This window comes from Patiria miniata, unplaced genomic scaffold (genome assembly GCF_015706575.1).
Source record: "Patiria miniata isolate m_02_andy unplaced genomic scaffold, ASM1570657v1 HiC_scaffold_23, whole genome shotgun sequence".
Classification (NCBI taxonomy): domain Eukaryota; kingdom Metazoa; phylum Echinodermata; class Asteroidea; order Valvatida; family Asterinidae; genus Patiria; species Patiria miniata.
The window spans coordinates 4,613,223-4,628,799 of NW_024037062.1; the positions used below are offsets into that span (position 1 = coordinate 4,613,223).

Genomic DNA, 15,577 nt, shown 5'->3' on the forward strand with positions numbered 1-15,577 from the left:
GATCTTGACCGACACGAACATTCTTCGGGAAATTTGGATAGTCAAGACAAAAATCAGAGAAAACGGTAACGTCAGACCATACAGCGACATCGTGCATGTGCTGCCAAGGCTGGTCATTAGTCTGCTCCCTTACATATTGCGCTAATTAAAAAGCGTTAACAGGTTCCAGATACACGACCATCGCTCCCTTAGTCTGGCTTCCAGACCCACAATGACAAAATTACACACCGTCTGCAAATGGTGCCCGACTAAATTTAGTGCAAAATATATGGGAGCCCAGAGAGGCCACATAAAGCTATACTCAATAGTAACCCAATCTAAAAACACGTTAAAATTGTGCAGATCTTACATTGAGAAAAAAAGGAAACTTTTTTGGGGGGCCTTATCAAAACTATTCCAGAAAGAAGTAAAAGCATGCTTGCAGGGTTAATATAGAAAGAAGAAGGAAATGAATCGCTTAAAGTACAGTATACAGATAAATTTCATATAAATGCTACTTAAAATGTGCATGTACACTTTGTATTCATCACCATACATACATATTGTACACACATCTCCGAACACAACTGCAAAAACTGTGAATTACCGCAAAAAATTGGCAGTTTATCGAGTATAAAAAAAAATATTGTATAATTTTCTGGAAATCATCTTTGAAATGTCTAACTTTTTTCAACACTTTAACCAGTTTATCAAAAAACAAAACTAATATTAATTTACATCACCCCGACACAAATTCAATTTTATGAATAGTTTAATTGTGTTTCCCGCTGCTACATGTACATCAGATTTGAACCAGCCAACCGATCCCGCAAGCTCGGTGGTCGAGTGGAAAGACGTCTGCACTTGAAAGCAGGAGTCATGAGTTCGAGTCCCACCCAAGTGATTTTTCCCAACTTTCACTTGGGAGGTAACAAACTGAGTATACAGTGTTTATACGTCGGTGAAGGGCAAAAAAAACAAGTTTACCCCAAAAAAACCTTATATTGATTTACATCACCCCGACGCAAATTCCATCTTATGAATAGTTTAATTGCGGTACCTGCTGCTACATGTACATCAGATTGAAACCAGTCAACCGATCCCGCAAGCTCGGTGGTCGAGTGGAAAGACGTCTGCACTTGACAGCAGGAGGTCGTGGGTTCGAGTCCCACCCGAGTGATTTTTTTCCAAAGTGGAGGTAACACACTTGAGTATACAGTGTTAATATGTTGGTGAGGGGCAAAAAAAAACCTAATATAGGGTTTTAAAAAAAATCCTGGATCCGCCCCTGACTGTAAATCACATCTGGTGTTTGTTTTTTTTCTTCCAAAGTACAGTACTGAAGATCTTGAACCAGTGCTGGAAAAAATTGCATCTGAATAAAAAAAAAAATTATTTGTTAGATGATTTTAATATTAATCTTCTTAACAGTGAAACTCACGCTGGAACTAATGATGTACTAAACCTCTTACCTCAGTTATTTTTTCGCCCAACAATTGACAAACCAACCAGACTAACTCGAAAGTTTGGCAACATTGACTGATAACATCTTTACTAACAACATTGAAATCCATTCTCTACTTTTATTGTTCTATCGGATTTCAGCGATCAACTTCCAATCATTTTCTTTGGCTCCAGCAACCTTGCTCAAGCTATTAAGCAACAATCTAGTTCTTTTTGGAAAAGGAATACATCAGCTAGAAGTGTTGCTGCTCTGAAAGGTGAATTAGCACAAGTTGACTGGGATGCAATTATTAGCGATGATGGAGTATATTTGCAATACTCGCAGTTCATATCCAAGCTAAATGAACTCATTTATAAATGCATGCCTTATAAAAGATAAAGTACCTAAAAATCCCTGGATTACTAGGTCAACTAAAGTCTATGAAAAAGAAAATTGTGATGTTAACGACCCTCAAACGATTGCAGAGCATTTTAATCAATATTTTGTTAACATTGGTCCAGATTTAGCCTTTAAGATACCACATAGTACTTCTGACCCGATAAAATATCAAAGATAACTTTCCTGATTCCCTATTTTTAAGCCCAATCACACAGGAAGAACTTCCAAATAAGAAGAGTTCTGGTCATGATGAACTTGATAATATTCTGATAAAAAGTATTGCTCCTTTTATTATTCAGCCTTTAAAAGATATTTTTAATCACTCTTTTTAATTTCTGGAGAAGTCCCTAATAAACTTAAAATTGCTAAAGTTACTCCAGTTTACAAAAATGGTGATCGTTCCCATGTCACTAATTATCGTCCCATATCTGTCTTGCCATGCTTCTCAAAATTGTTAGAAAGGTTAGTTGGAAACCGTCTTGGAAAAATGTATTGCTAGATTTAACATACTGTCACAATCTCAGTATGGCTTCAGGGCCAAATATTCAACTGAACTTGCCTTGATTGATTTAGTTGATATTTTAACATCTAGTCTGGACAAACGTGAGCATACAGTTGGTATTTTTCTGGACCTTTCTAAGGCATTTGATACTATAGACCATGACATTTTTATTAGTAAACTACAAACATATGGTGTATGAGGTACTGCACTCGAATGGTTTAAAGATCACTTGCGAAATAGGAAACAATTTGTTGTCTGGTAAAATAAAAAGTCCAATTACAAACCAATCACATGTGGTGTACCTCAGGGCTCAATCCTAGGACCCATCTTATTTCTTATTTATATTAATGATATTTGTAATTCTACTCGACTTCTGACGTTCGTCTTATTTGCAGAAGATACAAACATATTCTACAGTAGTAAACATATAAATGATGATGTTGACATAATGAATAGTGAGCTAACTAATGTATTTGAGTGATTTGTATGTAATAAATTATCTTTGAATTTTAAGGAAACTCATACGATGGTTTTTACAAGTAGAACTGTACATAAAAACATTAAGATTCGTTTTAACAATAATCATATTGAAAAGGTTGATTCCTGTACATTTTTGGGTGTCATTATTGATGATAAGTTAACATGGAGAAATCATTGTCAGAAGGTCCTTACACTTATATCTCGCAACGTTGGCATTCTTAGAAAACTTAGATATTTTGTCCCATCCCGTATTCTATTTTCTATTTATAATACGTTATCCTTGCCTCATCTTCAATATGGTATACTTGTCTGGGGAAATACTCATAAAAGCTACCTTGATAAGTTGCTCATTATACAGAAGAAATCCTTAAGATTGATTAACGGTTCTAGCTTTAAAGATCACCGGATCTGCCCCGCTATGCGTTAAGTTCAACGACTTATATGTATATGATCTTTATAAACATAAATTGTGTGCTCTAATGTATATTTTTGAAAAAAAGCTCTAATGTATACTTTTGAACAAAAATGTACTGCCTTTGAATATAAAATCGGGGTTTTGTTGGTAAGGAGCACTGACATTCATAATTACGACACCAGGGCCCAATTTTATGGAACCCGTAACGGTTAGCGAGAAATCGCCGCTAACTATAGCGGAAAATTTAGCGCTAACGGTTAGCGTATTTCACGGATTAGCAAGGAATTTTGGCTTGTGCGCATGCGTACTTCCCGTAACTAAGGATTCTGCTTGTATTTTACTTGTATTTTTAACTAAAGAACTGCTTGTATTTTACGTTCTCTTAAAAAATTCACAATCCAATGCACAAAGCAGGGGAACCCCCCAGGTCTAGAACATTTTTAAAGACAATTTTATGGTTAATTGTATATAACACATTAGTGAAGTCAGTTAAAACCAGGGTACTGACATTATTTTTGACATTAGCACTTGATATCAAATGGTGGTACCGGTAAATGTCGACAAGACAATGGCCGACAAGACAATGGCTTGTAGAATTACCCTTTTGATTCCCAAATTGCCGAGGATCAATATTTTACTTGATTTAGCTTATAACCGATTACCCATTTACCATTTGTCTAACTTTCAAACAAAGTTCATGACGATTGGACCTTCCCTGATGTGTTTTTAAAAATTGCAATTTTGATGACATCATGATGAAGTCACACATATTTCCAAATTTTGTGCGTACATGTACTTTGCATGACCTAAATAAAAAAGAATAGACCATGTAAGTCTCCCGAGTTCACGTTAACTTTTTATGGGAACGTCTTCGGTAACAAACACTGACTAGTCACAGACTCCCGTGTTTGAATTTACCCAATTGTTATCTGCTAGATCTGTGAACGGAAGTTGAGGTCAACATTGTTAGTTTTATAATAGTCATCAATTCGCAATATTTTCAATTTGTTGTAAATTGAAATGCTTTATTTTCTTTCAAATTACACATTTATTGCCCTTGATTGGATGGGCACAGTCGGAACACAAAATAAACGAAAAAAGTAAGACAATACACACAATGTAGTTCCTATACATGTACATGGTCCATGGACGTATAGATATTCTCGTAAAATCTCGTAGGTTTTTTTAGGTCAACTTACATGCTCTATTACAAAAAGAATTGTAAATGGGTCATTTACAATTTGTATAGTCTACAAAATGTAATTCCTTTACAAAAATCATAACATGATTTTCCAAAACAGAAACAGCCTTGTGTTTTTTTACTACATGTACAAACACACCACACTTCTAGTTAAAGTTGTTTTTTTTTCTGTCCATGCTGCTTTACAATGTACAACCAAATTGAATATTCAATTCTTTATTTCATCACAAAAGAAAACGAAATTCATTGTCCCAATGTGCGACTAAAAACAATAAAGTATACATGAATTGACACATTGAAATTTACGTTTAAAAAACCCAAAAACTATTAACTACCCTTTAGCCGAGAGGCTTGAGGGGTATTGTCATCGCCTACGGCGTCCGTCCGTATGTCTGTCCATTCTGACCATACCCCACTTGTGGGGTGATGTTCCTTTCAGGACACATCACCCCACTATTTTCACAATAGAAAAACATCACCCCAGAAGAGAATCTTTAGAAAAAGGGATAATGGGAACACAATGCTATCACCCCACAATTCCGTCTGGCTCTGTCCGTCCGGGCAGCTTAGTTTCCGGATGATAACTTCAGTTAGAAATGTTGTTTGGGATTGTAACTTTGGAAGGGGGGTGCCCTTAGGAGTAGGCAAGTTGGGATTGGTTTTGAGGTCAAAAGGTCAAAGGTCAAGGTCACCGTGGTGAGTTAATAGATAAATGGTTTCCGGATGATAACTTGAGTTAGAAATGAGATTTTGGTGTGTAACTTTGGTAGGGGGTTGCCGTAGGGAGAAGGCAAGTTGGGATTGGTTTTGAGGTCAAAAGGTCAAGGTCATTGTGGTGAGTTAAAGCTAAATGGTTTCTGGATGATAACCTCAGTTAGAAATGAGATTTCGGTGTGTAACTTTGGTAGGGGGTTGCCCTTGGGAGTAGGCAAGTTGGTATTGGTTTTTGGGTCAAAAGGTCAAAGGTCAAGGTCACTGTAGTGAGTTAAAGGTAAATGGTTTCCGGATGATAACTTGAGTTAGAAATAAGATTTTGGTGTCTAACTTTGGTGGGGGGTTGCCCTTGGGAGTAGGCAAGTTGGGATTGGTTTTGAGGTCAAAAGGTCAAAGGTCAAGCTCACCGTCGTGAGTTAAAGGTAAATGTTTACCGGATGATGACCTTAGTTAGAAATGAAATTTTGGTGTCTAACTTCGGAAGGGGGTTGCCCATTGGTGCAGGCATGTTGGGATTGGATCTGGGGTCAAAGGTTGGAGGTCAAGGTCACCATGTTGAGTTAAAGGTTAATGGTTTCCAAATGATAACTTGACTCTGGCTGAGGGGTTTCAACAGCAATGCTGTTAATTTTACTTATAGCAAACAGAGAGAGCATTGTATACTATGGAAACAAGATTTGAAAAACGATCCTGAGAAAAAGTTGATAATTTTACCAACAGCTACCCGGTACCCCTGCTGGAGTGTTTGAAAAAGAATCCTCTGTAAGCAGTGGTGTTTGCTTTTTTAAATAGAAACATGTACTTATTATGTGCAACCAATGAGGTGTTGCCATTGGATGTGGATTTACTTTAATGAGTATTTGTTGTTTTGAACTGATATCTGCAGCTACCATGGGGAGTTAATCTCTAATGGTGTCTTAAAACCGTTGGAGGGCATTATTGAGGGAGCCGTAGAGAGTGCGCAGGGAACTCTTCACTATGTTTCACCCAATGGAACCAGCTCAATTGTCAAACACTTCTTAAAGAACTCCGGTAAGTACTACCCTAAAGTGGTTGTGTGCATAAATACATTTGGTTCATTCTGTAAATTTTGGGTTAACTTTTATCCCTGTCATAACTATAATGCAGTCCTTAACTTAGTCGTTCTCCAAGCGTGATTATGAATAGCAAGCTACCTAACACCCCCCCCCCCCCAAAAAAGAAAATTGTTTGGAGTCATTCTTAATGATATTTGAATGGCAAATTACATAGTACATATTAATTTGATTTCATTTGTTTTTTATTCCAACTTGGAACACGCCCCTTAACCCAGGGGAGCGTTTCTTCAACATCTTAAAGCTGAATATGTATACATTTTGAAGGCCCAAGATGCTCACTGGGGCATTCCAATTGACTGCATCAAAAGAATTCTTTAATTTAAGAATCAAGACGGCTTTCGTTTAAGACCTAAATTCAGGTCAGCTGAAAAAAAGTATATTATAGAATAGAATTGGTAGGTTTTTTTTCACCTAGTTTAAACCAGTACTTAAGCATTCAATGTACAGGGGAAAATTACCTAATTCACCACCAACAACATCATTAAATGTAACAAGGTAACAGGGACAGAAGAAATGTCACCCTTTGGACCCTAAATTTATAGAATGACCCATTTACAATCATGTAGTTAACTTTTCATACTCCCAATTAAAAAAAAAGAAAAAGGAAACCCAAATGGCGCCCCCTATTTTTTAAAGAAGTTCTGCATTGTAGCACATTCAAGATCTAGGACGTAAAAGCCCAATTAATAATTTTAGTAAAAGAACTGTTCATATCGCTCATGTACTTTTCAAGTTACGGAATTTTAAACACAAACAAAATATACTAATTTTGTCTGCGGGTCACAATAAAGGTACATGTAAGTGATATTTCAGCAAAACGAAAACAATTCACATATCAAAAAACCATCAGAACACTCTCATAACCATGATGGCTGGCACTTATCATAACCTTTATTTAAACGCTTTTTGGCTGGTTCCAATGTTAATGTCAAGAATTTATTGTCACGAGTTTATAGTCTTGCCCTGCCTTCTACTTGGCTACCCCGATACTTATGGGATTATTCTGATATCGCTTTCATGATACGACATGGTTTCATTTTGGGCAGTTTTACGGGAAAGGTTGCAAAATCAAACAATTGAAATACCTTCATAATTTTCTAAGAAAATAAAGATTAAACACTGCAAGTTTCTTTTACACAAGTACCCCTATATTGCATTGCCTATGTAATATGATATTGATCTTAAATTTGCTGATAAATTATGCAAGACAACCGCCACCCGACCTCTGGATTTTGACCTATCAGTGGGCGCTTTCTATGTATATCGGGTCTTAGGTCATTCACCCGTTGTTGCGTCATACATGTAGACATCGATTAATGAAACCTAGGCACGACCAAAGATCGTAGACTACGGCGCTATATGATCTTTGGACAAGACATCTATACGCTGTAAATTGAGCAAACAAAGGCTGCAGTCACACGCTCTGTATTATGTTACGCGATATGTGCGCCAAGCTTGTCTAGGTTTTAATAGCCTTGGTCAATGCTCTCCTCGTTATTCGTCCCGTACGCGGTCAATTGTCAGCATATATCCTCACACGCTATGCACATGCATGTAAAAATACAGCGCGAACAGCGACCTCACGCGGCCACTATTTTTATGCAAATTAGTTGAAGACGAATTCGAGCCTTGGTTCAATCGTCGGTAAAAGCTTATGTTTTTCTTTACTTTGCGCTGGATTTCCAGCGCACGACCTCGTATGCGAATACAGATAAGTATAGGCGGGGCTAATATGTGGAGTGTCCAATCACAACTTGGTTATTCCCGACGTCATCAAATTATATGCTGCTTACTTTGCATGCATTGCATCACGACAAAATGGCGGAGTTTCAACATCGGTTGTCGACCGAAGATATATCATGTTGTTTGAATTCTGCAGCAGATAAATTATGCCTCGAAGATTTTCGACCCGAGCAGCGGAAGGCCTTAGAATCCTTTCTCTGTGGTCACGACGTTTTCGTGAATTTGCCGACTGGTTATGGGAAATCCATCATTTTTCAGGCAGCTCCATTCTGCTCTGAGCTGGCACGGCCAGCAGGGCCTAGCACTAGCAGCGCAAAGCCCATAGCGATAGTCATCTCGCCCCTGACTGCATTGATGCAGGATCAACTGGATTCGTTGGCTGCTAAAGGTATTGAAGCGGCATGTCTGACTAAGGAGACAGCTCCAACTACCAGGCGTAGAGTGAACCAAGGACAGTTCTCTCTAGTGTTTGCTAGCCCAGAAGCCATGGCTGTCAGTGGCAGGGCAATCTTATCCAGCGATGTGTATCGCCAAAACTTGTGCGGGATTTTCGTGGACGAAAGTCACTGTGTGAAAAAATGGTGAGTGAACATGATCATGCCGGTCAACTTGACTGAATTGTTGCATTTAGTAACAAAGGGGAAAGAATGTTGCAACCTGACGCTGCTTTTTTGTTCATGTTCATATAGGCCTATCATGTCAATGAAGGTCAGTCGTTGCAAAAATGATAAAAGACATGAATCTGGGAATGAGAAATATTTCCATTTTAGCTTCGTAAAAAAAATATTCATGACTCTTTTTAGACTTTGTACACAAGTCACAACTGCTGCAGTAGCGTCGGGTTGTTTTTCTCGTCTGGGTTTTTGATAAAAAGGAGGAAGCGGGGCTTTTCTATTTTTTTATTTTTTATTTCTTTCAAGATGGCCGTCATTTAAAAATTTCCTGCAACCGTTGGGTGTTTCCACCGTTCGAAGACACTTTTAAAAAAATGAAAGATGAGTTGGACAAGAGAACTGAACATATTTACAGTGTAATTTAGACTTGTATTGGTCTACAATTTATTTTGCGATGAATTCTCGGCGGGGACGAGAAACAATTTGCATCATGGTTTAATCATTTGCAAAGACAGCATTGTTATTATTTGTATACTTTCGTACAGATGCACATGTTAAGTCAGTCATTATCGAACTGGTTTGCACGCTCATTGCTCATTGTATCAGAGATTCCTAAATGGTGCCTTAAAAAAATTTAAAAAAAAACATAAACAGAAATAAGTTTTAAATACACATTCATTGTAAGCATTTACAATTTTATGATGCCATTCATACTGAATATTTTTCATGGGTCCCCTGGATAAATACAATTCTGTTCCCTTTATTTTGTCTGTCAATTTAGGGGTTTTGCTGACGGAAGAGTGAAAGCCTTCCGGGATGAGTACTCCCGCCTTGGAGAGCTTCGCTCCTTCACCGGACGATCTGTTCCCGTTGTGGCACTTACTGCAACAGCAACTTCAAGCACCCGTGCCACAATAATGGAGTCACTGTCACTCTCAAATGCCGTCATTATTTCGAAGCTTCCACAACGAGACAACATCAAGTTCGTCGTCGTTCAAGTCCGTGAGAGAGACATTTTCAAGACCTTTGAATGGAAACTCCAGGACTTGTTGCAAAAAGGTGCGAACTCCAACCGTATGATCATTTATTGCAGAACCAAACAACAATGCAACTGTCTATATGCAAAGTTCGAGAAGGTGATGAAACCTTCGTCTGCCTCTGACAGACTCTTTGCGAAATTTCATGCCCAAACAGATGACGAAGTAAAGGCGTTTGTCATTGACTCCTTCCAAAATATCAACAGCAATCTCAGGTTGCTGTTTGCAACTGTGGCCTTTGGAATGGGTGTTGATGTGAAGCAGTTACACACTGTGATGCACTACGGACCACCACATGACATTGAGGAGTTTCTTCAAGAGAGTGGGCGAGCTGGGAGAGATGGAGTGCAGAGTACGTCCATTCTGGTGTTGTATCCAGGTGCAGGAAAATTGACACGGCCTGATGATGCCATGAAGTCTTTCATGCAATGTGAAACATGCAGACGACAGCAAGCGTTATCCAACTTTGATGGTGATGATGCTAGTGACAGCAGAGTGCCTTTGCACTTGTGCTGTGATATTTGTGCAGCAAATTGCATGTGCGGAGATCCAACATGCAAATCCAGGACCCTTGAAAAACAGGCCATGCACAGCATAATGGAGATGGGATACCAGCAAGCCAAGTTACGTATAGTGTCAGATGAGTACAGGTCCATGCTGGAAGAATCACTCATCGAGTACAGAGGCACATTACTCGGACCAGAAGCTTCGGAGGGACACCACTTACTTGCAGGTGGAGACATCACAACAGGTTTTCCTGCTTCTACTGCCCAGAAAATCGTTGGAGAATGCCAAATGGTATTCACCTTTGAAGATTTTGTGTCAAGATATGCTTTCTATAAACAAGACATTGCCAAGCAGGTGTATGCCATAGTCTCAAGCGTTTTAGAGAACTGTGCATTAGCTGGTCCGAGTCGGGATCCTTCAGATACATCAGACACGGATTTATCATCGTCATCGACAAGTACATCTCAACTGACCAGTTTGAGACCAGTCATCATGTCATCATTCACTGATTCCGATTGATTGTTTTGTACATTTTTGGCCTCTTGTAAAAGATTATGCTAATATCTGAGAAGTGTGTTTGTCTAAATCTTTAACTGGGACCCCACATTTGGTTTTTCTGACAAGAATAATAAGAAAGTATAATAATATTCAATTAAATGCAGTAACTCCATTGATAATGCAAAATAGGCTGAACTTTTTTTTGCGTTTTGTTGCTTTGGTCATGTTGATGTCCCAGATACATCAATAAAATCTGTATCTTATCTGCATTTAGCAGTACATATTCTTTCCACTTTCCAGTGCAATGAAAATGAATTAATTAATTTTGACATAGAAATTTGACAAAAAGTCACCCTTCATTATGAATACACCATATTATAAATTGCATAAGGGAGTGACATTTGTCCTTGAAATTGTTGGCCTGTTTTGTAGCTGCGATGGTAACTTTGGGGGCTTTAATTCACCATGATTTGGATGCAGGTCTGTGTACATGGACTGCACTGTTCATTGATTATTTAGTGGCAGTGTTTGAATGATAAACACATGCATTTTACTCGTATCCTGTGAATTTGGAGCCATTTTTGCTAGAAAACCCATTTCAAAAAGACTGTGATTGGGAGCCTTTTTGTAACGATAATCTGTAATGCTTATAACCAGAATGATATAACAGCCAGTGTCATAAATTACTAATGATTCTGTTGACAAACACTTATGTTGACTGTACGAGTTTGCTTGTTTGCATTTTTTCCTTCGTAATGTACATGTATTCTCATGTTAATTTTTGCAATTTTATGATTGCAACTTTACTAAATGTGTGTAAATAATTCACAATTTAACATGAGTTTAACGGCATAAGCAGTATCCATTACTCGATGAAGTTAATCACAGTTTTTGAAGTCACCCTTCTGGCAGGGGATTTGAAATAGATTGTTCGAATTTCATTTTCAATTGCCCAACAAGAAACCTACATTAGTTGTGAGCACTGCTGAAAAAAGTGCTTTGCCCATCAGGCTGACAACCTGCAACTTTTGGTTGTCCAAAGCAATTTTGCTTGTCAAGGACATTGGAATACTGGTTTTGTGAGCCCTTTTTGAACTTGGAATAACATTAGATTGGAGACAATGGTCATTAGCCTAACCTGTAGAAATTTCAGCTCCATAGAAACACACTGAAAAATAGGTTTTGAACAAACAAGGAAACCCGATGTAACTTTTTTCATTTTCCGAAATATATTCTACTCTAGGAACCCGTATGTGCCTGCAGGTCATTTCCTTTTACATTCATTTTTGTAAATAATTTTGTATTAATATGCACTGAATCTGCTACATTTGTCAACAGCGGACTCATTTGGTTGTCTGCTGACTTAATATTAAATAGAGTTTTTGTTGTTGTGTTGTTTGACTTAACTTGGTTTTCAGGAATCCAAATGTAACAACTAAGGAATTTGTCCAAAAAAAATAGTGGATTATGCCTGGACTACACGTATCCAGATTGCCACATGGCCTGTAATGTAATACATTTGTATTTACAGTTGTCCTCAGGTGTAACATTATTTCTCAATTTCTTTAAATTTTTGACATAAAAATTGGGTTGATCTTTACTTTTTTACAAGGTGCCAGACACTAATGGGACTTTTATTTTATCTTATCATTCTTAAGTTTCCTTGTTTATAACTAGACAGACAATTTCACACTTTGTGATTTCTTTAATTTTGTTTGAATGAAAATTACTTTTCTGTAAAATCTAGAATGCAAGAGTTCATATTTTCCAAATCATACAGTGTATTTCCCTCACTATTTCAGGCATTATCTCTAAAGTATGAACCATAGAGTATAAAATCATTGAGAAAGGACACATTAAATACAGAAAACCATCAGCTTTTCTTTTATTTCTGCTCGGTCACACATGTACACAAATGTACACAAATGTACATGTATAAATTTAGGTCAGTGTAAAACATAAACATAGGCCCTTGCTTTTCAATATATGTATTTGACCTTTAACTTATTTATAAGTTTAAGAACTAAATGTAAACATAAATCTTATTTTAGCTCCACAAAATGTAATAAAGTATTGAATGCATTATCTTGGATGCTGGAAAGGTCCCTGTCTTGAATAAATAGCATCAGGAAATTGCTTCACGAGAGCTTGATACACATGTCTATGCTTTCTTGGTTATAGGCTTTATTCGGGACTCGGCCATATTAAATTAAAAGCAAGGTAGAATATTCATTTTTGGAGCATACAAATAGATACAAAAAAATGAAATGTACAGTTAATAACAGAATCAACGTGTGCTTGGCCGGGTCTGGATGCTGATAATGACCCACGCTGAAGGCGAGGGTCATTATCAGCATCCAGACTCTATCGAGTCCAACAAGTGTTTAATACCGGCCAAGCACATATTAATTTCCATTCATAAGTACATTTTGGAGTAAAAAAATCTAACTTTTTGGTTCAAAAGGATAAAAAAAGTCAAACTTAACGGTGTAGTGCTGGTACCGGTACATGAATACATTTTTAACGATTTTGTTCAACAAAATACAATGTACCCCTCTACATGTAGCTTTACAATGGTAAGGCAATCTGATAACTCCAGAATTTAGGACTGAAATACTAACTCGGTATTGTGAATGTTCAACCAATAATACAGGTAAATAGTTTCACAGTTACCAAACATTCTTTTCAAATGGCTTCAGTATTTGTATCACCTGGTGAACATCGGGAACAAATAAGTGAAATTGGGAACAAGAGTTGTACAATATTTTTCTTCCCAATTCTTTTTTATTATTTACTTGTACATGTATTGTTTTCAGGTGGGAGGGTGGGTTACATTTCCAAAAAATACTACAAGATTCACTTCCTGGAGAAAACACTTTTACAGGATAAATCGCTTAAAGTACTCTTAATCCATTTACAGAATTCATCATGATTAAGCATGGACAGGGGACTGCTTGGGTAATCAGGGAAACTATGGTGGTATCTTCCTGGCACATAATTAAAAATGCCCCCAGCGCTTTGCATTTTTTTGACAAGTGCTAGCACATCAGTTGCATGGCTTTGGTGAGTGTGTTTTCCAGATTGCTTGTGGATGCCCGAACAGTGATCATAATGTTTCATCATTACTTCTATACACTGAGATGACTCACTGACCCGTTTTATTGATGCCTCTGTTACCTTTCCCCTGAATCCCGCACACTGCTCTTTTAGTTGTCTATTCTCGTGCTCCACCCCCAGATCGCAAGAGATGTTTGCATCCAGTCCCCCTTCATGATTAATGAATCTGTTATGGGTCATGCAGTGTGCCTCACGTGGTGTCAAGAAACAGTACACCTGAGCTAGTAACCTCAGACTGTGATAAGCGTACTTGGGTTTGTCTGTAGCTTTGAAAAAAAGCAGCAGGTACTTATAGAGTCTAACAACACGTTCCCCATCACCTAATTTACAAGCATTATTGAAGTCCCAAGTCATAAGACACAACGTTAGTGATGTCCGACTGTAATTGAACAGTCGATCTGAACCCCCTTTTGACTGTCGAGGATTTAGGGGCAGGGGTGCATCGGGGCCATGCTTTTCTTTGATGTGTTTTTTTAAGCCTTTCATGATTTTGTACGTTTTTTGGCATCCTTCAACAGGACAGGAGAGGCGAGTACTCTGCACTGACATTTCTTTCTCGGAGGGTATTGCATAATCGTCTAACAGTTTTCCTAGCATATCAGACATGTACACTGCAGGGCTGCCATGCAGCTTTTGGTCATACACATTTTTGGTTGGCTCACTGTCTGGGCTTTCTATTCCAAAGAATGTCATTGCAGCGCAAACGACGATGGATTTGGTGTACTTCTCCAAAAAAGTATTTGGAGGCGTTAAAATTTTTCATGGGGTTCACTGGAACGTTTCGAGCCTTCAGGAAGTTTCGAGCTGAATATAACGTCCCGATGTCAGCCGACGAGTCGGTGTCGTATAACAACTTCCACACAGACTGGAAAGAAATCAAAAGTAGAAAACAAACAAAATCAAAGCTGTGTTCAAGCAAAGCACATTTGCATATTGGATCACTCAGAAGAGTAACCTGAGATTATCTCAAATTCATACAGTGCTTTAGGACTGAACAAACAGTTTGATGCTTTGGACCAGTCGGTCAAGAATTTAGGATAACACAAGTTACACTACAAAATTATGGCACAGGATCGTTCATGATAATTTTTTTCTGTTTAGGTCAAAAATGGACTCTGAATATATTGACCAAAAAATCCCCTCAACATTTTGACCGACCAAAAGTACATACATGTATGAGCTAAACCTCTCTGCAAAAAGACGTGGACATACCATATAGAAGTTTGCCATTGTGTGCCAGTCTTCAAGTACAGGCATCAGGCAAAGGAGCTTTCTGGATGGTGTTGTGGCATCTTGCTTGTCATCTTGGGCACCTATCTCTCTTTCCACAGTCAGAAGATCACCGCCACACATTGTGAGCACAGGCTTGTCGGTCTGATCATCGGCGACATATGAGTGCAGCTTTTGCATTATCTTCTCGATGCCAGCAGAAGTATTCTCATTCTCCATGAGCACTCCTAACCCTACCTGGATGAATAATCAGAAGCAATGTAGAATTCTTTTATGTTACACAGACAATAATTACCTGACAAATGCCGTATCTACAGAGAATCAAAGTCAAGGTACTGGTACCCGGGAGCATACTATTACTACTAGTTGGTGCAATAAAGAGAGTTATTACAGGCACAAATCTGGAGGGTTTTTTTGAGGTTTTTTTTTTTTCAAGTTTTTTTCAAGACAAACATAACTAGGTTTTTTTTTATTTGCCAAAAGAAAAATCAAAATCAAATGTGATTTACATGTTGGGGCATTTAGGTGACATCATGTGCTGTACATATACATGCACATGGTAGAGTGCATCATGGGGAGCACTGATGCATGATCAATTAG

At 38.0% G+C, this 15,577-nt stretch overlaps 1 protein-coding gene and 1 non-coding gene across 3 annotated transcripts in view; both read left to right on the forward strand.

The window, feature by feature from the left end:
• The window catches only part of LOC119731088 (renalase-like), a 73,752-nt gene that overhangs the window by 21,184 nt on the left and 36,991 nt on the right, over nt 1-15,577 (forward strand). For both annotated transcript variants that reach the window (XM_038204102.1, XM_038204103.1), the window contains exon 3: nt 6,021-6,166. In XM_038204102.1, the coding sequence (XP_038060030.1) occupies nt 6,021-6,166 (146 nt within the window). The remainder of the gene's footprint in view (nt 1-6,020; nt 6,167-15,577) is intronic.
• On the forward strand, nt 1,087-1,159 carry Trnaq-uug. Its single transcript has one exon. It is a non-coding gene; the product is annotated as a tRNA-Gln (tRNA).